The sequence below is a fragment of the Urocampus carinirostris genome, chromosome 19 (assembly GCF_059441175.1).
Source record: "Urocampus carinirostris isolate Australia breed hairy pipefish chromosome 19, RoL_Ucar_1.0, whole genome shotgun sequence".
NCBI classification, from domain to species: Eukaryota; Metazoa; Chordata; class Actinopteri; order Syngnathiformes; family Syngnathidae; genus Urocampus; species Urocampus carinirostris.
The window spans coordinates 28,217,055-28,242,054 of record NC_142367.1 but is presented as its reverse complement, the minus strand read 5'-3'; the positions used below and the strand labels follow the sequence as shown (position 1 = coordinate 28,242,054).

The following is a 25,000-nucleotide window of genomic DNA, read 5'->3' as shown; positions in this document are numbered from 1 at the left end:
GATTCGATCCCTTAGCGGGCCTGATCTGGATCGCGGGCCGCCTGTTTGACACCTGTGCTCTAAAATTAGGTGACATTATATCCGAAAACATGATTTAAAATAAAAGAAAAAAAAACGATGTATTAGTGCAAAAATGTCATTCTGGATGTTTTGCTGATTTCTGTTATGACTGCGGGACGGTTTCCGTCCCGTCTGCATCCTTTATCATCTCCTTGTATTTACTCTTGAAGAATCCGGCCTACAAAGGCAAAAAATGTTGGATTGTCATGAAGATGTATTTCTGTGAGATATCCATGACCAGGGCTGGGTAGGGTTACTTGAACTGGATTACCGTATTTTCCGCACTATAGGGCGCACCGGGTTATAGGGCGCACCCCCAAAAAATTGTTTTTGGTCCTATTTTTGACATACATAAGGCGCACCGGATTATAAGGCGCTACAATGGGAACGTGGACAAAACAGTCAGATAGTTCAGCTTGCAAAGAAGCAAATACGTGTCTCAGACATATACGGAAACAGTGTCCGTACGATGTCACTCAAATGCATCATTCCAAATATCATTCGGAAGGTTAAAGTCTTGGGATTCAAGAAATGCCAACCATTCCTTAGTTTCTATTTTCTTTTTCGCTTGCAACTTTACTGTGCATATGACAATAAACACTTGGAATTGAGTTTGATTTTAAAAAAAGACCCATCACAGAAACATCTAGATCACTCTGAATCAAGATAATGGGAAAATATATAGCCGGAGTAGCTCACCGAAGTCGTTGCGTTCATAATAATGTGCAGCCGTGGTCCTCTTATATCCGTGAGTGTAATAAATCCAGGAGAGTCAAATATTTACAAATACAGAATGGTAAAACATGTTTCCTCGATGCCGTAGACAACCAAACTCACTATTCACATTCGTCTTTTTCGGCCAATCGCAGGCTTTGTTTTGCCCCTTTAGCCTATGCGAGCCTGTAAATGATAAAAAGGATCCGCCCCCTTTACCTCCGAATAACTTTAGCCAATAGTGATCGATTCAAATGATGATTGACACATTGGCTGGGAAATGAAACGCCGGCATATGTATCCCAGCATACACCGCGGACTACTTGGCGTTCGGGGGAAAATCGAGTCGGCGGCTGCAAGTTAGTTGGAAGACTTTGCGACTTAATATTGATCCATATATAAGGCGCACTGTATTATAAGGCGCATGGTCAGTTTTTGAAAAAAGTAAAGGCTTTTAGGTGCGCCTTATAGTGCGGAAAATACGGTACTTTCAATGACTTTTGGATGACTCCAATAGCAAATACGCTAATAAAAGACAAAAGAAACTAAATATGAATAAAATGACTCCATTTTGTTACGGAATACACGGAACGGCAAAAATGATGTTGGCAAGCTGTTTGGATTTCTTTTCATTTTGTTTCTGTGGCATTTGATGTTCGTTTTGCCGGAGATCAAAGCCAGGAGAGAAAGCTTACCACGTGTTGTGAGTCGTCATTTGATTCACATTTCGTTTTTGTCTTTGATGAGCATATTTGCTATTGGAGTCATCCAAAAGTCATTGAAAGTAATCCAGTTAAAGTAACTCTACCCAACCCCGTCCATGAGGCATGTTCTTACCTTATAAAGGACGACTGTGAGTATAGCAAGTATTGCCAGGCCGCCCAAAGAACCGCCCACGATCTCTTTGGTGAAGTCCGGTTGGGCGTAGACTTCCACTTCGGTTTTAATCTGAAATGAGAGAAGACATGTCAGTTAAAAGTCGTTCCACCTGAATTCATTCAGTACTATTTTACTGTAATACAGTGCTTCTCTGTTATTTTCTGTCACGCCCCCCCTTAGAAGAAGAAATCCTCTTGCGCCCCCTCCAAGATGGATTTTTTTCTAAGTGATCAGGGAAGATTGGTGTGGACGAAAGAACGATTGCTCAATATTGATAGATAAAGATAGATGTCTAGATAGATGTCTAGATAGATAGATGTCTAGATAGATGGATAGATAGATAGATGGATAGATATAGATAGATGTCTGGATATATGTCTAGATAGACGTCTAGATGTCTAGATAGATAGATGTCTAGATAGAGCGATAGATAGAAGTCTAGATAGAAGTCTAGATATATATCTAGATAGATAGATATAGATAGATAGATAGATAGATAGAAGTCTAGATAGATAGATAGATATCTAGATATCTCGATAGATAGATAGATAGAGATAGATAGATAGATAGATAGATAAATACACGTCTAAATGTCTAGATAGATAGTTGGATGTCTAGATAGATAGGTAGATAGATAGATAGATAGATAGATAGATAGATAGAGAGATAGATGTCTATATAGATGTATAGATAGATAGATAGATAGATATAGATAGATGTCTGGATATATGTCTAGATAGACGTCTAGATGTCTAGATAGATAGATAGATGTCTAGATAGACGTCTAAATAGATAGATAGATGTCTAGATAGACGTCTAAATAGATAGATAGATAGATAGATAGATAGATAGATAGATAGATAGATAGATAGAGATGTCTAGATAGAGCGATAGATAGAAGTCTAGATAGAAGTCTAGATATATATCTAGATAGATATAGATAGATAGATAGAAGTCTAGATAGAAGTCTAGATAGATATCTAGATAGATAGATAGATAGATAGATAGATAGATAGATAGATAGATAGATAGATAGAAAGATAGATAGATAGATAGATAGAGAGATAGATGTCTATATAGATGTCTAGATAGATAGATGTCTAGATGTCTAGATAGATAGATAGATAGATGTCTAGATAGATAGATAGATGTCTAGATAGATAGATGTCTAGATGGTGTCTAGAGAGATGTCTAAAGAGATGTCTAGATAGATAGATAGATAAATGTCTAGATAGAGAGATAGATGTCTAGATAGATAGATGGCTAGATAGACAGACAGACAGACAGACAGACAGACAGACAGACAGACAGACAGATAGATAGATGTCTAGAGAGATGTCTAAAGAGATGTCTAGATAGATAGATGTCTAGAGAGAGAGAGAGAGAGAGAGAAGAGAGAGATAGAGATAGATACCATAGATAGATAGACAGATACCGTAGATAGATTGATAGATGGATGGATGGATAGATAGATGTCTAGATAGAGAGATAGATGTCTAGATAGATAGATGTCTAGATAGATAGATAGATGGCTAGACAGACAGACAGACAGACAGACAGACAGACGGACAGACAGATAGATGTCTAGAGAGATGTCTAAAGAGATGTCTAGATAGATAGATAGATAGATAGATGTCTAGATAGAGAGAGAGAGAGAGAGAGAAGAGAGAGATAGAGATAGATACCATAGATAGACAGACAGATACCGTGGATAGATTGATAGATGGATGGATGGATAGATAGATAGATACTTTCTTCATCCCCGTAGGGAAATTGACACTTCCAGCAGGATCCTTGTGTTGAAAAATAAAACAATAAAATAAAAGATATAGAATACAAAAATACCCAATATAACGTGTTGATATAGAGTATTTCAATAGTGCTACGGAAAATACACACCGTCATAAAAATAAGATAATATGCAAATGTGGGGGTGGGGTTTCATGTGGGCTTTTACTCCCCCGGGTGGAGTTAAAGAGCCTCATGGCATGAGGAAGAAATGATCTCCTCAGTCTGTCCGTGGAACAAGACTGTGACAGCAGTCTGTCGCTGAAGCTGCTCTTCTGTTTGAAGAAGATGCTGTGTAGTTGGTGGTAACACGTCACGGTCCATGCCAAATCTACCAACTTTTGGCACATTTTGCCGCTAAAGAAACTCAAGCGTTTTATCCACGTTATGTGGTTGTCATGTCTTGAAGTGACAGCTTAATTTATTCGGCTTTGTGCTGTCTGCTGCCAATATTTCGAACATAGCAAGCACACGGCGGTTTGTTGTCGAAGTGTAATGCTATGTACACTTTGGTAAACCCTCGTCTTAGCATCCGGGAGGAGACTTTTGTTAATCTCTTTACCCAGTCTCACTTCGACAATTTCCTCATCCGTCATAAATATTTTTTCATGGGGTCTTCTTTACTTTGGGTCTACCAGATGCTTATACTCTGTGCTATATGAACTGCGAGGAAGCTAAATGTAAACAAAACACTGCCCCCTAGTGTAGTGGAGGTGTAATTGCACTTTTTTTCCCGGGAAAGTTAAAAGAGATGAGGTCCCCGAAGTCAGACTATTTGAAAACCACTGCTGTCACCGGACTGTCCGTGAATAAATGATTATAAAATGACCTGGTGGACCGGAGGGTCGTTATTGGACGATGTCGAAAAGAAGATGTACTCGTTCTTGTCGTACTCCAGACTGGACGTGGTGGTGAAGATGAACTTGGCCTTGTCGAGTCCGATCTGTTGGAGAAGAATATTTAGAAGGGACGTCAAAGGAAGACCTTCACGTCTTTGCCTCCGCCCAGGGTTGGGTAGGGTTACTTAAACTGGATTACTTTCAATGACTTTTGGATGACTCCAATACCAAATATGCTAGTAAAAGACAAAATAAACTCAATAGGAATAAAATGACTCCATTTTGTGCAGGCTTGGGGAGTAACGGAATACATGCAACGGCAAAAATGATGTTGGCGAGCTGTTTGGATTGATTTTCATTTTGTTTCTGTCGAATTTGATGTTCGTTTTGCCAAAGATCAAAGAGATCAAAGCCAGGAGAGAAAGCTTACCACGTCTTGTGAGCAGTGTCAAAGTTACAGTGCATGAAGGTCAAAATACACGGGTTCCCCTGACGCTGTGTCCTAAATGCGGTATTCTGAAGTCGAACGAAGTTGAGTAAAGTTAGTAGAGTATGTCGAGAACCGGCTTCTTCGGCTCGGCTCACTAAAAAGGGTCCTAAACGGCTCTTCAGGTTGTTTTTGCTTCTTTAATCCCAACATGACCAAATATTAAGTAAAATGATGCACAAAATGACTTAAAGGAAGGGGGGAATAGAACAAAAAAGAAAAAAAATACCAAAATGAAAAAGTAGTGAAAAGCTGAGAAAAAAAAGAAACAAAAGGAAGAGAAATAAAAGAAGGAAAAATTTTGAAAAAAAAGCCAGAAAAAAAGAAAAGAAAGAAATGTAGGAAAAAAAGTAAATAGAGAACAAAAAGAAAAAGTAACAGCTCGGAAAAAATAAACACAATGAGATTTTTTTTAAAGGAATTAAAAAAAAAAGTAGAACAAAAACACAGAAAAAAGAAGAAAAAGTTTGTGTGGCATTCAAATCATTTCCAATGACATCAAGTGAATCTTTTTTTCCAACATTGTACTTCCACTAAAAAATGTGATTAAGTACAGTTCTGTATCTTACAACCGACTCAATAAGCCCCCCAAAATGTTAATATTATGCGACAAAATATATCAGGAAAAAAAAAATGGATATCTTGTGAAAGAATTGTAAAAACAAATGACGTTTGTAGGCAATTCATTCAAAAGAGAAAAATCATTTTGCATTGCCGGAAAAAATGTAACGTGATGTCAAGTTTTGGAAATTTTTGATAATGAATTATCTTGCCACACTTGGGATTACGGTTGCTCACTGTTGTTTCAAGCGTTGTTCACCGACTTTGTGTGAACGCTCAGACCCGGAAGGACAATGAGAGGGAACATTGCTTGTGAGTCATCATTTGATTCCTATTTAGTTTCTTTTGTCTTTTATGAGCAGATTTGGTATTGGAGTAATCTAAAAGTCATTGAAAGTAATCAAGTTCAAGTAACCCTACCCAACCCTGCCTCCGCCTACCTTCTGGATCCACGCCGAACTCATATTGGCTGATATTTGGTAGCGTTTCCCCTCCAGCCTTCCCATAAATCGACTGCATTCGAATACTCGGCAGGTGGCCACCGAGCAGTCCTACGAGGCACGTTTTTTGCAGGTGAATCTAAAGAAGCGTCCAAAACAAATTGGGGACTTTGGCCTTACCACCATTTTATTTTGTCGCATCCGAGCCACCGGATCCTCCACGGAAGCGCTTTCGTCGTAGCTGTGACGGCAATCCGGAATCTGAACATAAACAAGTCGTGCCACTCAGAATAGAATAGAATAAAATAGAATCTACCTTTATTGTCATTGTTACAAAATGGGTTGAACATATTATGACAACAAAATTGCACGTGGCACTCCAGGTTCACATTTAACAGTGAGGATAAAAGAAAACAAAGAAGATAAAGGAACAAAGAAGATAAAGGTTATAATTGACACAATATTTACACAAGAGGCATGTAGGATGTTCCATACAGTTTAGGTGTGTTCAAACATGATTCGAGTGACGGTACGTTTTTGGTGATTCTCTGTTGGGAGTCACATTTCTTGTTTGTATCTTTCTCTTATCCTTATTTTTCTCTAAAATCTGCAAAATGTTCATACTTAAATGAGTCACTTGAAGTTTTTGCAATCAATTATCTATCCATCTATCTATCTATCTATCTATCTATCTATCTATCTAGACACCTAGACATCTGTCAAGGCATCTAGGCATCTAGACACCTATCTAAATATTTATCCATCCATCTATCTAGACCCCTATCTAGACATCTAGACATCTATCTATCTAGACATCTATCTAGACATCTATCTAGAGATCTATCTATCTATCTATCTATCTAGACATCTATCTACACATCTACCTCGACATCTAGACATCTACCTATCTATCTAGACATCTATCTAGACATCTATCTAGACATCAAGACATCTAGACATCTATCCATCCATCTATCTATCGAGACATCTTTCTAGACATCTAGACATCTATCTAGACATCTATCTATCTATATATCTAGACATCTATCTAGAAATCTGTCTAGACATCTATCTAGACATCTAGGCATCTATCTATCTGTCTAAACATCTATCTATCTATCTAGACATATATCTAGACATCTAGACATCTATCTAGACATCAAGTGATCTATCCATCCATCCATCTATCTAGACATCTATCTATCTAGACATCTATCTATCTAGACATCTATCTAGACATCTAGACATCTATCTAGACATCTAGACATCTATGTAGACATCTATGTAGACATCTATCTAGACATCTTTTCTATCTATCTATCTATTGCACAATGTCTGACCATTTCCTGTTTCTGCACTATGATGTCTATGTTTGCACCAATGCATATGCTGACTATTTTTGCACTATGATGACTTTGCACCAAATGCAATATTGCACAACCGTTACGATACCGACGTTATCACGACAACCCTGTATGTAACATCCCACATGCCGACATTTCTTGTGTAAATACCATGTAAATTATAACTATAGCCTTATCCCCCTTGTCTTATAACATTATCTTCTCTGTTCCTTTATCTTCTTGCTCATACCTCACTATGAATGTGTAAAACTGGAGTGTCATGCCCAATTTCGTTGTCACAATATGTTAGCCCATTTGTAGCAATGACAATAAAGGTATATTCTATTCTATTCTATCTAGACATCTATCTAGACATCATCTAAAAATGTATTGTGATATTCTAAAATGGATTTTATGTAAAAATATTATTGAGTTTCTTTTTTTGAAAACAAAAAAACAAAAAACATAATAGATTTAGTTTTGTGAATCTGTTGAAAGCTATCATGCTAAAGGTGGACCAGCTAGAGAGCCACCGACAGATTAGTTAATAAAAAACATTCTACCCCATTAGGTCTATGAACCTGATTGGTCGGAATGGAGATCTAACAGGGGGGAAATTAGGTCGGGGAGTAATATAACATTAATAATATTTTTATCTATCTATCTACCTATCTATATCCCTCAAGAGGGGTGACCGACAGCAAGACAAACACATACAATAACAAAGAAAATTAAAAAGGGGAAAAAAATACTGCAACAATACACACAAACATTTTTGAACCATGGCCAACCCAAATGCCCAAAGCACCCAAGTCGGTCATGCTTTTGTCCCTCCAGATTAAATGGGACACAAGAAAGCGGCCATGTCACTCATTTTTGTTTCATCTTTGTTTTACTCAAGGCTAACAAATCAACCTTCCCTTTAGTCATCATCCTTCCGATCTCCTCTTTCTTCCACTCGGTCGCTTTACTTCCACATCCTCTCACATTTAGTGACCCTATAACTAGGGTTTGCGAGACCTTTCGGTCTCCTGTCCCTCCTTTCTCTCATTCCAATTGTATCCATCCCTGAGCTAGACCACTCTGGATTTCTTAGTCTTAAACATATTGGCGTTGTAAAGAAAAACATAAAACATAGGATTTATTATGATTTTCTATTTTTTTCAAACATCAACACACCCAAAAAATGACCCCTGTGGTACCTGCAAAGAGCTTCGATTTGCCCAAATGTCCGTTTCACCGAGCTTCAATGGGACCCTGATCACCACGGTGACATTAAAGGCCCGAATGTTGTTGGAAACCTAACAAAATCAACAGACACGCTTAAAATCATTGTTTTAAATTATTATTACCGTAAATTCCGGACTATAAGCCGCTACTTTTTTCCTAAACTTTCAACCCTGCGGCTTATTCAGTGATGCGGCCAATTTATGTCATTTTCCTAACGGCCGCCAGCGGCGCTCGAGTACAAAAGGTAAGATTTAGACCGGTGGGATATATGCGCCGAGGAAGACTGCAACTTCTTAGCTTGTGCACAAATTAATATAGCGTAGACATATCCTCATCATGCAAATTGCAAAAAGAAAGGCACATGACGCAGCTTTCCAATAAAGAAGGAAACAGAGCTACTGCACGTAAACTTCACTTTGCGAGCGTGTTGCTAGCGTGTTTTTGAATAAGGGAGCGTGGGACGACGTCTATATGACAAAGTCTCTTTCCCATACTGAAGGAAGACGACTTTGATGACGTCAGTTATAAGGAGGAAGATGAGGACGGTTTACCGTGATTTTTACAAGTAGGGTATGTTTTTTTTAACAGACCCGTTTATTGTGTTGCGAGCGTGTTGCTAGCGCGTTGCTACCATTAACTGCCCGAATGAAAGTTATATTATTATTATTAAATCTTTGAAAACTCTCTCGGTGTACCATCTTTCTTTATAAATATGTGTAACCATGTATAATATGTATTTGCAACTGTATAATTTTGTAATGTCTTTATTTGAGGCCCTTATCCTGATATGTTTTGCACGGGCAAATTAAAAAGAAGGGGCGGAGCAAATGCGGGCTGACGGGAAATGGAGTAAAGGTGAGACTTGTTTGTGGACGCGGCGGACGATAGTGGATATATATTTCTCCAGACCCTTACCTTTGGAAATAGACACTTTTTTCCTTGGATTACTTTCAACGAGACTTGGACTCTGCAGGTCTGCATCAAACCTTAAGTACCGGTATCATTTTTCGTTCATCTTGCCGGCTGTGACTTTTGGACAGTGTACTTTAATGAAGGACATTCAGTTTCAATTGCGGGACTTAAAGTCGGGTTTGGGTTAATTTTGTGTTTGTGTTACATTTTCTAAATGTGGGCGCATGCGGCTTATATACAGGTGCGGCTTGTGTAAGTACAAAATCGGTTTTCCTCTTAAAATGTGGTGGGTGCGGCTTATAATCAGGTGTTGGAATTATATACATATATTTATCCTACAGTTGACATTAATATGTTATAAGTGTTCTCAGCCCTTTTTGTAGAGTTTTCAGTTTGTAAGCTGTTCTTCAAGGCCATGAGTTGTTTTTTGTACAGTCTGTCTCACATACCAATGGGTGCAACTTGACCTGGAATAATCTGTGCGTGCAATAACTCAAGTTGTTTTTCACCAAAAGCCTTGAAAGAAGAAAGGAGGTGTCCAGAACAGAAACCAGCTGTGATCATCAGGCGGAAAGCAAGCCGTGCGAAAGAAGATCAATTAACTCCGCGTAGCAACAGTTAGACGGCGGTCTCAACTCGTTAGATAGAACCCCTCCCTTCAGAAAGTTGAGACTCATGTACGATAGGGCGAACCTTAATAAAAAGAGGAAAGAGATCGAAGATTTCTTCAGAGTGATTTGGGAGATTGGCGGTATACAATCTCCGATCCTCTCCTTGCAAGAGATCTAAAACTGATCAGATTCTCTTTGTCTTTTATTTCAGAGCGTTTTATCATAAATGTTGGGGACTTAAACCTAACATCAGGTGCGCTCTATAGTCCGGAATTGACGGTATTATTTTTCTAATTGTTTCACGATGACTTTACCACAACAGACTGCCGGACTGATTTCTGCTCGTCATTCTTCCCAGAAGTGAAATTGACGTAGCTTAGTGCACTGAAAAGAAAGGTCCGATGAGTGTTTAGTAGTTCAATCCACGATTACACGATGATGTCGCACCTTTCCATTGTAACATAGATGCTGTATTTCACACCGATGCCTCTCACTTTGTAAAGCCGGCTTGAAGCCGAGTGGTCCTCGTTCCCACTAAAAGACATCATTTGAATAGTGCAACGTTTTATGGCGCCTCGGATATTGTCGGAAGATTTTTACCTCGTCGCATTGGCTGTGACAAAAATGCTCTTGTCCAATCGGCTGTTGGTATCGATGCCGTAGGAAACCACAAAGACGACCTGAAATGAAACCCGGTAACAAAGTTTTCTTTTAGGTCTCGAAGGCATTATAAAAGTCAAGTTAAGTCATATTTGAGACACCCCTAATCTGCAAGGTTAGGTAGGGTTACTTGAACTGGATTACTTTCAATGACTTTTGGATGACTCCAATAGCAAATATGCTAATGAAAGACAAACGAAACTGAATAGGAATCAAATGACTCCATTTTGTGCAGGCTTGGGGAGTAACGGAATACATGGAACTGCAAAAAAGATGTTGGATTTCTTTTCATTTTGTTTCTGTGGCATTTGATGTTCGTTTTGCCGGAGATCCAAGAGATCAAAGCCAGGAGAGAAAGCTTACCACGTCTTGTGAGTCATCATTTGATTCAGATTTAGTTTCTTTTGGGGCGGCAGTAGCTCAGGAGGTAGAGCGCTCGTCTTGGGATCAAGGGATCCCTGTTCGAATACCGGCTCGTCCGTGTTACATGTCAAAGTGTCTTTGGGTAAGACACTGAACCCCTAATACCCCCAATAAGCAGGTTAGCGTCTTACATGGCTGCAATACAAGGCCGCTATTGGGAAATGTGGAGCACATTGTAAAGCGCTTTGGGAAGTCATTGACTTGAAAAGCGCTATAGAAACGCAGATCCTTTCGTTTCATTATAATTTCCGCATCAGACTGGGACAGCATAGTGTGAATAAGATGGGAAAAAAGCTGTTCTCGTAATATTCTTAATGTGTGACTGGAAGGACAGATTAGGTTCAAATGTGACACCAAGAATTTTGACCGGGTCACTCTGGGTGATAAAACATTTGTCAATGCTCAGAGCAGTTTTGAGAACAAGTCAGGGCATTTAGATAGACCAATAACTAACATTTCGGTCTTTTCAGAGTTAAGGCCTGAGAAGTTGAGTGACATCCATTCTTTTATCTCAGTGAGGCAGGCCTTCAAATTTCCACAGTTTAATGTGGCAGTTTCCTCGATTAGAAGATACGGTAGAGTGTCATCTGCATAGCAATGAAAACTGATATTATACTTACGAATAAACACCGGAAGCATATAAATGCTGAAAAGAAGGGGACCGAGTACTGAGCCCTGCGGAACGCCACAGGTAACGCTACAGGGCTCAGAGGTCATTTCACCGTTTCTAACACAATGCATCCTATCTGAGATGTAAGATCTGAACCATGAGAGGACAGTTCCTTTTTCCAGCCCATCTAGTAAGATATTATGGTTCAGTGACAAAGGCAGCACTGATGTCCAGCAGCAGCAGCAACAGTGATGAAGCGCCATTGCCAGGAGAAAATCGTAGGTTATATATATATATATATATATATATATATATATCTCATCTCATCTCATCAGCCGTACCGCTTATCCTCATTAGGGTCGCGGGGGGGCTGGAGCCCATCCCAGCCATCTTTGGGCAGTGGGCAGGGGACACCCTGAACTGGTTGCCAGCCAATCGCAGAGCACACAGAGACTGACAACTCACTCGCTCATTAACACCTAGGGACAATTTGGACCGTCCAATTGACCTTATATGCATGTTTTTGGAATGTGGGCGGAAACCTTAGTACCCGGAGGAAATCCACGCAAGCACGGGGAGAATATGCAAACTCCGCACAAGGAGAACATGCAAATTCCACACAGGAATGCTGGTGACCTATGGAACCCATTTGATCTTGTTTACAATTTCTGGTCTATATTTACCCGAAGTACTGGCCAAGCTAGTACCAATAGCCAAACTAGCAGTGGAAACTCTAGAAGGCGAGAAAAAGCATTTTTAAAAATAGATTCAGAGTGGTGAGTAAGGTGCTACAAAGCACACTTTACATTTAAACGACAAAGGCACATTTGTCTAAAAATAAAAAACAGTTCATTTGAATTATAATCCCATCCATCCATCCATTATCTGCACCGCTTATCCTCAGTAGGGTCGCGGGAAGTGCTGGAGCCCATCCCAGCCATCTTCGGGCAGTGGGCAGGGGACACCCTGAATTGGTTGCCAGCCAATCGCAGGGCACACAGGGACAGACAATTCGCTCGCTCATTCTCACCTAGGGACAATTTGGACCGGCCAATTCACCTTTTGGAATGTGGGAGGAAACTGGAGTGCCTGGAGGAAACCAACACAAGCCTGGGGAGAACATGCAAACTCCGCACAGAAAGGCTGGAAGCTGGATTTGCGGCCCAACTTTTTGCAAAGGTGTCCAGAAGGGAGACACGCTGTATGAGACTAAGAAAAGCGAAGGGGAGGGGAGGACGCGGAGGACACTTCCTCTGATTGATAGGGGTGGGTGTCGTTTTACTGTACTACTAGTAGAGTGCCCGGAGTAAACCCACGCAAGCACGGTGGAGAACATGCAAACACCGCACAGGAAGGTTGGTAGCTGGGTTTGAACCCATGACCTCAGAACTGTGCCGCTAACCACCGCACCACCGTGCTGCCCTAATTTATACCGGAGCCATATCCCCCCTAGTGGGAGGTGGCTAGAGTCGTTTCAGACTCTTACTGGGAGATTGATTCAGAGGAGGGGATTCCCAGCCCCCTCGCTCAGCCCAACTGCTGTGTTTGGAGTCATTAGATGAGCAAACCCCCCGATTCCAACCCCTAATGCCAAGGGAGGCAATGGGCACCAATGTTGTCAGTCCTAGGTATGACCCGGCCGAGGCTTGAACCAGCGACCTCCCAGTCATAGGGCGGGCGCCCTTACCCCCAAGGCCACCGAGCTGGTAATTATAATCCCAGAGATATTTATCCTTTCTTCAAAAAGAAACAAAATCCATTTGCGATGGTGTTATTTTTGAACTGACCGTTGAGTTACTCCTGAAGATGGGCTTGTCTATGGTGCAGTCGGTCTTGCCCCGGGTAGCGCCACCTTCACTGTCAAAGGAGTTGCACTCCATCCGTCCCTTTGGAAAAGAAATCCGGAATCGGGTCTGTTTACTTTCTTTGCCCTCAAAATTTTGGACATTCTCATATATTTCTCCAGTTGGAGAGGAACACAATCAAAGAATAGTTCATGCCATCTATCCTCCAGAGGCAAAGACAGAAATAGTTTACATTTCGACTTTAGGAAATCTCAGATTGGATGTCGAGCAATGTTCCCTGGAATTTTGCAGGGGTCTGAGCGTTCACACAAAGTCGGTGAGCAACGCTTGAAACAACAGTGAGCAACCATAATCCCAAGTGTGGCAAGATAATTCATTGTCCAAAACTTGACATCAAGTTACATTTTGCTGAGTTTCCGCCAATGCAAAATGATTTTTCTCTTTTGAATGAATGGACTCATGTACGATGGCCTACAAACGTCGTTTGTTTTTACAATTCTTTCACAAGATTTCCATTTCTTTTTTTCCTTGTATCTTTTGTCGCATATTATTAACATTTTTGAGGGCTTATTGAGTCGGTTGTAAGATACAGAACTGTATTTAATTACATTTTTAGTGGAAGTACAATGCTGGCAACAAGATTCACTTGATATCATTGGAAATGATTTGAATGCAACACAATCTTTTTCTTCTCTTTTCCGTGTTTTTTTTTCTACTTCTTTTTAAATCCCTTTAAAAAAAATCTCATTGTGTTACTTTTTTCTTTTTGTTCTCTATTTACTTTTTTCCTACATTTCTTTCTTATCTTTTTTTTTCTGGCTTTTTTTCTAAAATTTTCCTTCTTTTTTTCTCTTCCTTTTGTTTCTTTTTTTCTCAGCTTTTCACGACTTTTTCATTTTGGTATTTTTTTCATTTTTGTTCTATTTCCTCCCTTCCTTTAAGTCATTTTGTGCATAACTTTACTTAATATTTGGTCATGTTGGGATTAAAGAAGCAAAAACAACCCCAAAGAGCCATTTAGGACCCGAAAGAGCCTGTTCCTTTTAGTGAGCCGAGCCGAAGAAGCCGGTTCTCCACAAACTCTACTAACTTTACTCAACTTCGTTCTACTTCGACTCGACTTCAAAATACCGCATTTAGGACACAACGTCAGGGGAACCCGTGTATTTTGACCTTCATGCACTGTAACTTTGACTTAATTGGCTTCTTAATTAGTAATTTTGAGCCCTGATTTTTGTGCGCTGGCTAGATTTTCTTGTGTGCGGAAAAGCTCTGGGTAGTGCGCAATTGCGCACGCGTGCAGTTTAGAGGGAACACCGATGTCAAGCATTTTCAAAGAGAAAAAGTCCCAGATCCTGTCAAAACCCCGTTAGCCGGATCATAAGAAGCTAACCCTAACCCGGTTCATGTCCTCACCTGAAGGCTGGTAAACTTCCGGTAGGATAACTCAGCAGGGTAGGTGAGAACAACAAGAGTGTTGTAAGAGTTTTCCCCCAGATTCTCCAAGGTGACCGTGACGTTCAGGAGTTCATCGATGCCCACTTTGACCTCCAAAGATCTGCCCCAGCAGGAGAGATGAAATTTTCCACAAGCAGAACTTTAAATCCTTGACGAACGGTTTACCTGCTGAAGTTGAAATCCAACTGAAGGTTATCTACGCATTTATTGTCTACGCCGCAGTCGATTTCGAAGGCCAACTGTGGAGAGCAGACAAAACATGTGATCTTTATTATTTGATAAAGTTAAAACTTATATAAACTACGTTGGCAGAATTACTCAAATAAAAACAAGCATTAACGTAAATAAATTTCCCAAGCGGGAGAGCACTTTCCCGTGGCCCACCCCGGCAGCACTGCCCGCTCCCGTGTGTGCAGTTAACTTTATTCACACAGGAAACAGAAAAATACACCGGAAATGCGACTTCAAAATAAAAGAGTACAAGACTGATAAACGTACAAAAGATGCAATTAGACTGATTATTGAAACGTTACTTCATGTGTGTGTGTGTGTGTGAAAGATTGTTTTTATATTTAGGAATATAAATACAAGTTATATTCGCACAGTGAATTCTGAGAAATGTTACAAGCAAAACGACCAACCTATCATTATTCTACTTATCATCAACTATATGACTACCGTAAATTCCGGACTATAAGCCGCTACTTTTTCCCCAAACTTTCAACCCTGCGGCTTATTCAGTGACGCGGCCAATTTATGTCATTTTTCTAACGAGTCCACCAGCGGTACTCGAGAACAAAAGGTAAAATATAGACCGGTGGAATACATGTGCCGAGGAAGACTGCAACTTCTTAGCTTGTGCACAAATTAAATTAGCGTAGACATATCCTCATCATGCAATTTGCAAAAAGAAAGGCACATGACGTAGTTTTCAAGCTAAAAGCAAACGAGTAGTCCGATAAAGAAGGAAACACTACTCCACTTAAACTTCACTTTGCGAGCGTGTTGCTAGCGTGTTTTTGAATAAGGGAGCGTGGGACGACGTCTCTTTCCCATACTAGGGAAGACGACTTTGATGACGTCAGTTATAAGGAGGAAGATGAAGACAGTTTATCGTGGTTTCTACAAGTACGGTATGTTTTTTTAACAGACCCGTTTACTGTGTTGCGAGCGTGTTGCTAGTAGCGTTTTGCTACCCTTCACAGGCACGGTTTGGGATGAAAGTCAAAATATTATAATTAAAGCTTTGAAAACTCTCTCGGTGTACCGTCTTTCTTTGTAAATATGTGTAACCCATGTATGATATGTATTTGCACCTGTATATTTTTGTAATGTATTAATTTGAGACACTTATTCTGATATGTTTTGCAAATTAAAAAAGAGGGGCAGAGCAAACGCGGGCTGACGGAAAGTGGGGTAAAGGTGAGTGAGACCTGTTGTCGCGGCGGACAATAGTGGATATATATTTTTCCCACCCTTACCTTTGGAATAGATATATTCACGAGGTGGTTGTTCTATGTAAATGCATAGTAGTTTTAGCTGTAAGACAGAATTATTAAGGAAGGGGAAGGATTTGATAAATGAATGCTTCTTACTTAGATATTACGTAAACAGTGTTTTTGTTTTTTGACTTATTTTGTTTTTATTTGTCTCATGTTGAAAAAGTTCCATTCACTCATTTAAAGGATTTTATTCATTTTGACTATAAAGGATTTTATACGATTGACTCCGTTTAGTGCAAGATTTTCACTGAGTGGGCTTTAGATAGATCGTCGTTGTGTTCATAATAATGTGCAGCCGTGGTCCTCTTATATCCGTGAGTGTAGTAAATCCAGGAGAATAAAATATTTACAAATATAAAATAGTAAAAAAATGCTTTCTGTATGCCGTCAACCCAACGTGTGATTCACACTTATCTTTTTTGGCCAATTGCAGGCTTTGTTTTGCCGCTTAAGCCAATGGCAGTCTGTAAATGATAAAAAGGATCCGCCTCTTGACCTCCGAATAACTTTAGCCAATAGTGATCCATTCAAATGATGATTGACACATTGGTTAGCCAATGAAACGCCGGTAAATAAATCCCAGCATACACTGCGGACTACTTGGCGTTCGGGGTAAAATCTAGTCGGCGGCTGCAAGTTAGTTGGAAAACTTAATGTTGATCCATATATAAGGCGCACTGTATTATAAGGCGCATGGTCAGCTTTTAAAAAAATAAAGGCTTTTAGGTGCGCCTTATAGTGCGGAAAATACAGTATTTAATTCTCGAACCCGGGCAGCACGGCGGCGCAGTGGTTAGCGCTTGTGCGGCACAGTTCATGTCATGGGAACCTGTCGTGGGTTCAAATCTAGCTCCAGACTTCCTTTGCGGAGTTTGTATGTTCTCCCCGTGCTTGCGTGGGTTTCCTCCGGGCACTCCGGTTTCCTCCCACATTCCAAAAACATGCATTTCAGGTGAATTAGCCAGTCCAAATTGTCCCTATGAGCGAATGAGTTGTCTGTCCCTGTGTGCCCTGCGATTGGCTGGCAACCAGTTCAGGGTGTCCCCTGCCCACTGCCCGAAGATGGCTGGGATGGGCTCCAGCCCCCCCGCGACCCTAATGAGGATAAGCGGTACGGCTGATGAGATGAGATGAGATGAGAATTCTCGAACCCAGAATTCTCCAACACTCACCGGATGGTTTGTGGCAGTCTGGGCCTGTTGGGCCAGACTCGGGCTCAAGTTATTGGCAGAGGGTAGCCCGGTAAATGCGAAGTGTAATTCGTTGGAGAGAGGGTTCAGGGAGTCTTCTGGACAGGGCTGCGAACAGAAACACGAGTGAGGGAGCTTCACAGACCACCCCCGGCATCCAAAATCTCACCTCCACGAAGAAGTTCATTTCCAAGCATTTTCGATCCACCAAGTTGAGTTCCACCACACCGCTCTTCTCACGGAGGTTCTCGCCGATGTAAGCCCGGTGGTTGGGAACCTTACGGGCGGCGTCCAGAGTCAAAGTATAATTGACTCTGGCTGCGGCTGCCGGAACGCTCGAGAGTCGAGTCATTTCCAAGCACATCGTTCCCACAAAGTTCTTCGGACTGTTGCAGTCGGCGTTTTTGGTCGACACTTGTTTAGGAGCGTAGGACAACGTCACTTCGACCATCACGATGGGTTTGGATCTGGAGAACGGAGACACATTTTTGTGTTCTTTGACAAAGATCACACCAGAGTTGAAATAACCGAGACGAGTCGCAAAGGGAGACCTGAGTAAGACGACTGTTCCTTTAGAACCCACTGCCAAGTCTGGTAGCCTATCCCCGCTGAGGTCCGCAGCGGACTGACTTATGGACATCCCAAAGAACTTGAGTCCTGACTTGAATCCAGCCGCAGAAATTCTCTAAACGAGTGCGGCAAAGTCAAAACCATGACGATTTCTATCCTTGTGTACCGTAAATTCCGGACTATAAGCCGCTACTTTTTCCCAAAACTTTCAACCCTGCGGCTTATTCAGTGATGCGGCCAATTTATGTCATTCTTCTAACGGCCGCCAGCGGCGCTCGAGTACAAAAGGTAAAATTTAGACCGATGGAATATATGCGCAGAGGAAGACTGCATCCTCTTAGTTTATGTTCGAATTGTCCGTATGACAGAGGACAGAGGTTCGTTCCGATTATGAGGAAGACGCCCTTGATGGCGACACTTATGAGGAAAAAGACGAAATATTTGTATTATTATTCAGCCAGTATCAACCATCAACATGATATCTACCGGAAATCATTTTGTCACGCGAAGCTATCGACTGCGCCGGGTTTTTAGACCCAACTGCTGTGTTGGGAGTCATGAGGTGAGCAAACCCCCCAATTCCAACCCTTAATGCCGAGCGCCAAGCAGGGAGGCAACGGGTACCAATTTTGTACAGTAGTGCAAAGAGTGCAAGAGGAGCAGCTAACCAGATGTGCAAAATGTCTGTCCATTCCTGTCTGTCCAAGTCTCGGAACGGGCGCCCTACCATCTAGGCTACCGAGCTGGTACGAGGACGGTTTACCGTGAATTTCGCAATTGCGGTACGGCTTTTTTTAACAGCTACGCTTTGTGCGTTGCGAGCGTGTTAGGAGTAGCGTGTTGCTACCTGTCACCCTTTATTATTATTAAAGCTTTGAAAACTCTCTCGGTGTACCGTCTTTCTTTGTAAATATGTGTAACCATGTATAATATATTTTTGCAACTGTATATTTTTGTCATGTATTTACTGTGATATGTTTTCTACGAGCGAATCAAAAAGAAGGGACGGAGCAAACGCGGGCTGACGGGAAGTGGGGTAAAGCGGAGTTAAATCTCTTTGTTGTTGCAGCGGACAATAGTGGATATATATTTTTCCCACCCTTAACTTTGGAAGTATACATTTTTTTCGTTGGGTTACTTTCAACAGGACCTGGACTTTAAAGGTTTGCATTAAATTCCAACTACCAGTATCATTTTCCGTTCATGTTGCCGATTGTGGCGGATGGATTGTGTACTGCATTTGCAGTTACAATCGCGGCACCTAAGGTCAGGTTTGGGATAAACTTGTGACTGCGTTACATGTATAGATGTTGGCGCATGCGGCTTATATACAGGTGCGGCTTGTGTAAGGACAAAACCAATAATGTCCGCAAAATGTGGTGCGTGCGGCTTATAGTCCGGATTTTACGGTATCTAGAAACAAATCGGTAGCGGACTGAGAGACAAACCTGTGAGGGAGCGGTAGCTATCCCCGCTCGCTCACCATTGAATATGTAGACACTCCCTTGGTTGTTGTCCTCCAAAGGCGCCCCAACCGCTAGGTCATTGAGTCCATCGGTGTTAAGGTCCGGCAGAACTGCAAGGGAAGATCCAAAACGCCCTCCGGAGGAGGAAACTCCTCGGAGGACTACCGGAGAGTCGAACAGACACTCGACTTTCTGCGACGTGACGTCGAGTGTCAGAATTGATGTTGGAGACGAATGCGACTTCGAGCTGGCTTACCGAACCGATCATGGCGCAGACGTAAACGATCCCTTCTCTGTCCTCCTCCACAAACATGGGAGCGGAAATGAGGACGACGTCCGTGAAGTCGTCACGATCCACGTCCATGGCACAGACCACTGCCCCGAAATATTCCCCGATCTGATACTGCGGCAACAAAAATGGTTGTCAATGTAGTCTGAGGTGTTAACTTTGTTTACCAGGTACCAATGTTCCCTGGAATTATCCAGGGGTCTGAGCCTTGACACAAAGTTGGTGAGCAACGCTTGAAACAACAGCGAGCAACAGCAATCCCAAGTGTGGCAACTAAGTCATGATCAAACATGGCCAAAACTTGGCAACAAGATTGACTTGATATTATTGGAAATGATTTGAATGCAACACAAACTTTTTCTTCTTTTTCCCTGTTATTTCTACTTTTTAAAAAATTCCTTTAGAAAAAATCTCATTGTGTTTATTTTTTCCTAGCTGTTACTTTTTTCTTTTTGTTCTCTATTTACTCTTTTCCTTTGTTTCTTTCTTTTCTTCTGGCTTTTTTTTTGAATTTTTCCTTTTTTTTCTCCTTTTGTTTCGTTTTTTTTCTCAGCTTTTTACTACTTTTTCATTTTGGTATTTTTTTCATTTTTGTTCTATTTCATCCCTTCCTTTATGAAATGAAATCATCTGCATTTCTATAGTGCTTTTCAAGTCATTGAAAACTTCCCAAAGCGCTTTACAATGTGCTTCACATTTACCCATTCACGCACACACTCACACACCAATAGCGGCCGTGCAGCCATGCAAGGCGCCACCCTGCTTATTGGGGGCATTAGGGGTTCAGTGTCTTGCCCAAGGACACTTCGACATGTAACACAGAGGAGCCGGGATTCGAACTGCGATCTCTTGATCCCAAGACGAGCGCTCTACCTCCTGAGCTACTGCCGCCCCTTTAAGTCATTTTGTGCACAATTTTACATAACATTTGGTCGTGTAGGGATGAAAGAAGCAAAAACAACCTAAGGAGCCATTTGGGACCCGAAAGAGCCGGTTCTTTTTAGCGAGCCGAGCCGAAGAAGCCGGTTCTCGAAAAACTCTACTGACTTGACTCAACTTGGTTCTACTTCGACCTTGACTTCCAAATACCTCAGTTAGAACACAGCGTCAGGGGAACCCGTGTATTTTGACCTTCATGCACTGTAACTTTGACTTAATTCACTTCTTAATGAGCAATTTCGAGCCCTGATTTTTGTGAGCCGGCTAGATTTTCCTGTGCGCGGAAAAGCTCTGGGTCGTGCGCAATTGCTTAGAGCTAGCTTAGCGCATACCTGCCACTGAAAAGGATCGATTTTCTGTTCAAGTCTGTTTTGGGACGTCACCATCACAACTCCTCTGTGTTGATATCTTGGAGCACCGAGGACTGTTAACCACTTGTTTGGTGTTTTGGCAACTGCCATGGAATAGCCTGAAACGAAACAGGGGATGAAAACACGGAAACAGGCTGTACATCCCGGAGAGAACGCTGCGAGTGTTGAAGAAATATAGGTCTAGAATTCGTCTCGTACGCAGAGAATGCAGGAATCAGACGACGTCAGAGGGAGTTCTTGTTTTATTGGTACATCTTCAGCGAGAAAACTCAGAAAATCTCAGATACGCGTGGGTTTTTATAGCTTCAATACAGCATATGGAACCAGTTTGGCCCACCCCCGTTCAGCCCCGTGAGAGGGCTTACGTAACTTCTTCGGAATTTTTTTTCTCTCAGTTTTCTCAGAAACGCTTCCCCTTAAGAAAGGTGTTTCGTATCTTCTTCGGAAATGTTTTCGCCTCAGTTTTCTCAGAAAGTCTTGGCAGGTCAAACGCTTCCCTTAAGGGGGATTGTTTATACTAATTCGTCTGCCAAGACTTTCCCGAAATGTAAGCAAGTCTTTTTTAACAGATGTCCGCACGTTTCTATTCCACAACACGAGTCGACGATAAGAATCGGTTTAAGATCAGGGTCTAGTGCACAGGTGTCAAACAGGCGGCTCGCAAGACAACAGAGAGAGAGAGGCGCAAGAGGAAAATGAGCTGTAGTTTTAAATATTTTCACCAATATTGTCACCAAAGCCAGTTAACACTTGCGAAACAGTTGTGGTCGTATTTCTCCATTTCTCTCTGACTCATTTCTTTTTTATTTATTCCTCCCTCTTTTTCTTTCTCCTGTTCACTCTCTCTCTTTCTCTCTTTTCTCTATTTCTCTCTCACTCTCCAACGCTTTCTTTTTCTCTGTCTTGCTCTCTTTTTATTTTCTCTCTCTAATTTACACTTTAATTCTCTTTTCTATTTTTCTTTCTTTCCCTCTGTCGACCTCTCTCTCTCTCTCACCTCACTTTGTCTCTTTTTTTCCTGCTGACTCTTTTTTGTTTCTGTGGTTTCACTTCTCTTATCCTTTTATCTTTCTCTTTTTTCACTTTCTTTTTCTCTCTATATTCGATTCCCCCTTCTTCTCCATTCATATCTCTATTCTGCTCTCTCTTTTTCTCTCACTGTCACTCTGTCTCCCTTGTTCTCCTCTTTATTGCTCTCTCTTTCCCTCCCTCTCTTTCTCCCTCTCTCTTTCTCTTAAACTTACTCGTCCGGCCCCCGTGAATTTTTTTTTATAGTATTTGTGGCCCCCAGCTCAAACCAGTTTGACACCCCTGCTCTATTCTGTGTTATGGATTTGAGGTAATGGACCCATGTATGAACTGGAGACGGGGACGCTCAGAAAGAGGGATCATAAAAGAAGTTACAAAGTGACAAACAAGCATTTGTTTACAAAACAACAAAAGGTCCAAACAAAACCAAACCTGACAAAGTCCAAATCAGAAACAAAGACCAGAACGAGAAGTGCAAGAAGAAAAGTGTCAGATACCAGAAATAATCAAACCTGGCGTAGTGGTTGAAAAGTAAATGACCCAAAACAAAACAGAAATAAGAGAAAGAGAGGGAGAGAAAAAGAGAGAGGGTGGGAAAAAGAAAGAAAGAAAGAGGGAAGGAAAGAAAGAAAGAAAGAAAGAAAGAAAGAGGGAAGGAAAGAAAGAAAGAAAGAAAGAAGGAAAGAAACTAGTAGATTGGGGAGAAAGAAAAAAGAGAGGGAAAGAAATAAAGAAAGAGAGGGAGAGAAAAAGAGAGAGGGTGGGACAAAGAAAGAGAGAAAGGGAGAAAGAAAGAGAGAGATAAAAGAGAGCAAGAGAGAGAGAATGTAAGAAACAAAAGAGATAAAAAGAGAAATGGTGAGAAGAGAGAGAAAATAAAATCCAAACAGAAGTAGAAAGAGAGAAAGACAGAAGGGGAAGAGAGGAGGGGGATGCAAGAGAGCGAGAGAAAAGACAGAGAAAAGGAAAAAAGGAAGCGAGAGCAAAAGAAGGTAAAAAGACACAGATAGATAAAAAGACAAAGAGGAACAAAGAAAGAAACAGATCGACAGAAGGAAATGGAGAAAGAAAGAGAAAGAAAGAAAGAAAGAGGGAAGGAAGGAAATGGAGAAAAAAAGAGAAATAAATAAATAAATTAGTAGATTGAGTAGAAAGAAAAATGAGAGGGAAAGAAATCAGAGAAAGAGACGGAGAAAAAAAGAGAGAGGGTGGGAAAAAGAAAGAAAGAAAGAAAAAAAAGAAAGAAAAAAAGAAAGAGGAAAGGAAATGGAGAAAGAAAGAAAGAAACTAGTAGATTGAGAAGAAAGAAAAAAGAGAGGGAAAGAAATAAAGAAAGAGAGGGAGAGAAAAAGAGAGAGGGTGGGACAAAGAAAGAGAGAAAGGGAGAAAGAAAGAGAGAGAGAAAATAGAGCAAGAGAGAGAGAATGTAAGAAACAAAAGAGATAAAAAGAGAAATGGTGAGAAGAGAGAAAAAGAAATCCAGACATAAATAGAAAGAGAGAAAGAGAGAAGGAGAGAAAGAGAGAAGGGGAGAGAGAGGAGGGGGATTCAAGATAATGAAAAGACAGAGAAAAGGAAAGAAGGAAGCGAGAGCAAACAAAGGTAAAAAGACACAGATAGATAAAAAGACAAAGAGGAACAAAGAGAGAAAAAGATAGAGCTAATAAAAGAGAGAGCTATAGAAAGTGAGAGAAAAAGGGAGGAAGAGAGAGAGAGAGAGAGGGGGGAAAAAAAAGAAATACAAGTACAGTGTCTTTGTTGGAGGCACCTTGCTTTGGCAACATCAAGTGGACCTATTTCAACCTGCAGCTCGTTTTTCTCTTGTGCTTTCCTTAGCGGGCCGCCTGTTTCACACCTGTGATCCAGTGGAATTGTGAAAACATGACGAACGGGCCACACAATCTTAAAATACAATAGTCCAAATCTGATGACGGGCCGTAACTGGCCCCAGGTCCGGACTTTGGACTCTCTGACCTAAAGCAATAATTCAGTTTTTGAGATGTTCTCCTTCCTACCCAGGTAGCTGTTGGGCTCCATGTCCACGGGGAAATAGGAGGTTCCTCGGCTTGTGTAGGTCTGGAAGCCCCCCCTCCATTCGTTGGCCCCCACCGCCGCCATCTGGATTCCCTGGAACGCCCCCCCCACCAAAACAAATGTCAGAAAAAGCTTAAAAATGACGCCACTTGGCCAGCGTGCGGTCGGGATACCCCTGGCACGAAGGCGGCACTGAATCCACGCTGCGCCATCTCCATCTTCAGGGTCTCTCCGCTGGATTGAGAGCCCGCAAGACCTGAATGGGATTCGAACATTTTCAGGACCTTACCATGAGTTCGGACGGGAACGTTTTAGGGCCGCCGCATTATTTTTGGAACCGAAAGATCGGGCGATTATTATTTTTCCGATTCATCGAAAAATCGAAATTTTTAAAGTCATTTTTTTTACATTTTTTCCTCGTTCTTCAAATATCGGGGCGCACAAAACAACATCATACTCTATGACACCGGTGTGAAACAGGCGGCCCGTGGGCTGGATCAGGCCCGCTGAGGGATTGAATCCGGCCCGCGAGACAACACTCAGAGAAGCACAAGAGGAAAAACGAGCTGCAGGTTGAAATATGCCAACTTGATGTTGCCAAAGACAGTTGCTTGAACAAAGACACTGTACTTGTATTTCTCTCTCTCTCTCTCTCTCGCTCTCTTTTCCACCCCCTTTCTCCCACTTTCTGTCTCTGTCTCTTTCACTCCCTGTGTCTCTCTTTTCTCTTCCTTTGTTGCTCTTTGTCTCTTTCTCTCTCTGTGTCTTTTAACCTCTTTTGCTCTAACAT

The 25,000-nt window shown here is 41.4% G+C and overlaps 1 protein-coding gene across 1 annotated transcript in view; it reads right to left on the bottom strand.

The window, feature by feature from the left end:
* itgam.1 (integrin, alpha M (complement component 3 receptor 3 subunit), tandem duplicate 1) overlaps positions 1 to 25,000 on the bottom strand; it is a 38,756-nt gene that overhangs the window by 193 nt on the left and 13,563 nt on the right. The window contains 20 exon segments of the mRNA XM_088323187.1: positions 1 to 238; positions 1,612 to 1,722; positions 4,271 to 4,384; positions 5,769 to 5,879; positions 5,949 to 6,029; positions 8,314 to 8,412; positions 10,179 to 10,248; positions 10,312 to 10,398; positions 10,465 to 10,544; positions 13,345 to 13,443; positions 14,779 to 14,920; positions 14,986 to 15,059; positions 17,495 to 17,620; positions 17,682 to 17,979; positions 18,064 to 18,197; positions 19,531 to 19,740; positions 19,805 to 19,951; positions 21,109 to 21,245; positions 24,192 to 24,315; positions 24,318 to 24,466. The exon segment at positions 1 to 238 is cut by the window's left edge and continues 193 nt beyond it. Coding sequence (XP_088179313.1) covers positions 164 to 238; positions 1,612 to 1,722; positions 4,271 to 4,384; positions 5,769 to 5,879; positions 5,949 to 6,029; positions 8,314 to 8,412; positions 10,179 to 10,248; positions 10,312 to 10,398; positions 10,465 to 10,544; positions 13,345 to 13,443; positions 14,779 to 14,920; positions 14,986 to 15,059; positions 17,495 to 17,620; positions 17,682 to 17,979; positions 18,064 to 18,197; positions 19,531 to 19,740; positions 19,805 to 19,951; positions 21,109 to 21,245; positions 24,192 to 24,315; positions 24,318 to 24,466 — 2,468 coding nt within the window. The 3' untranslated portion in view covers positions 1 to 163.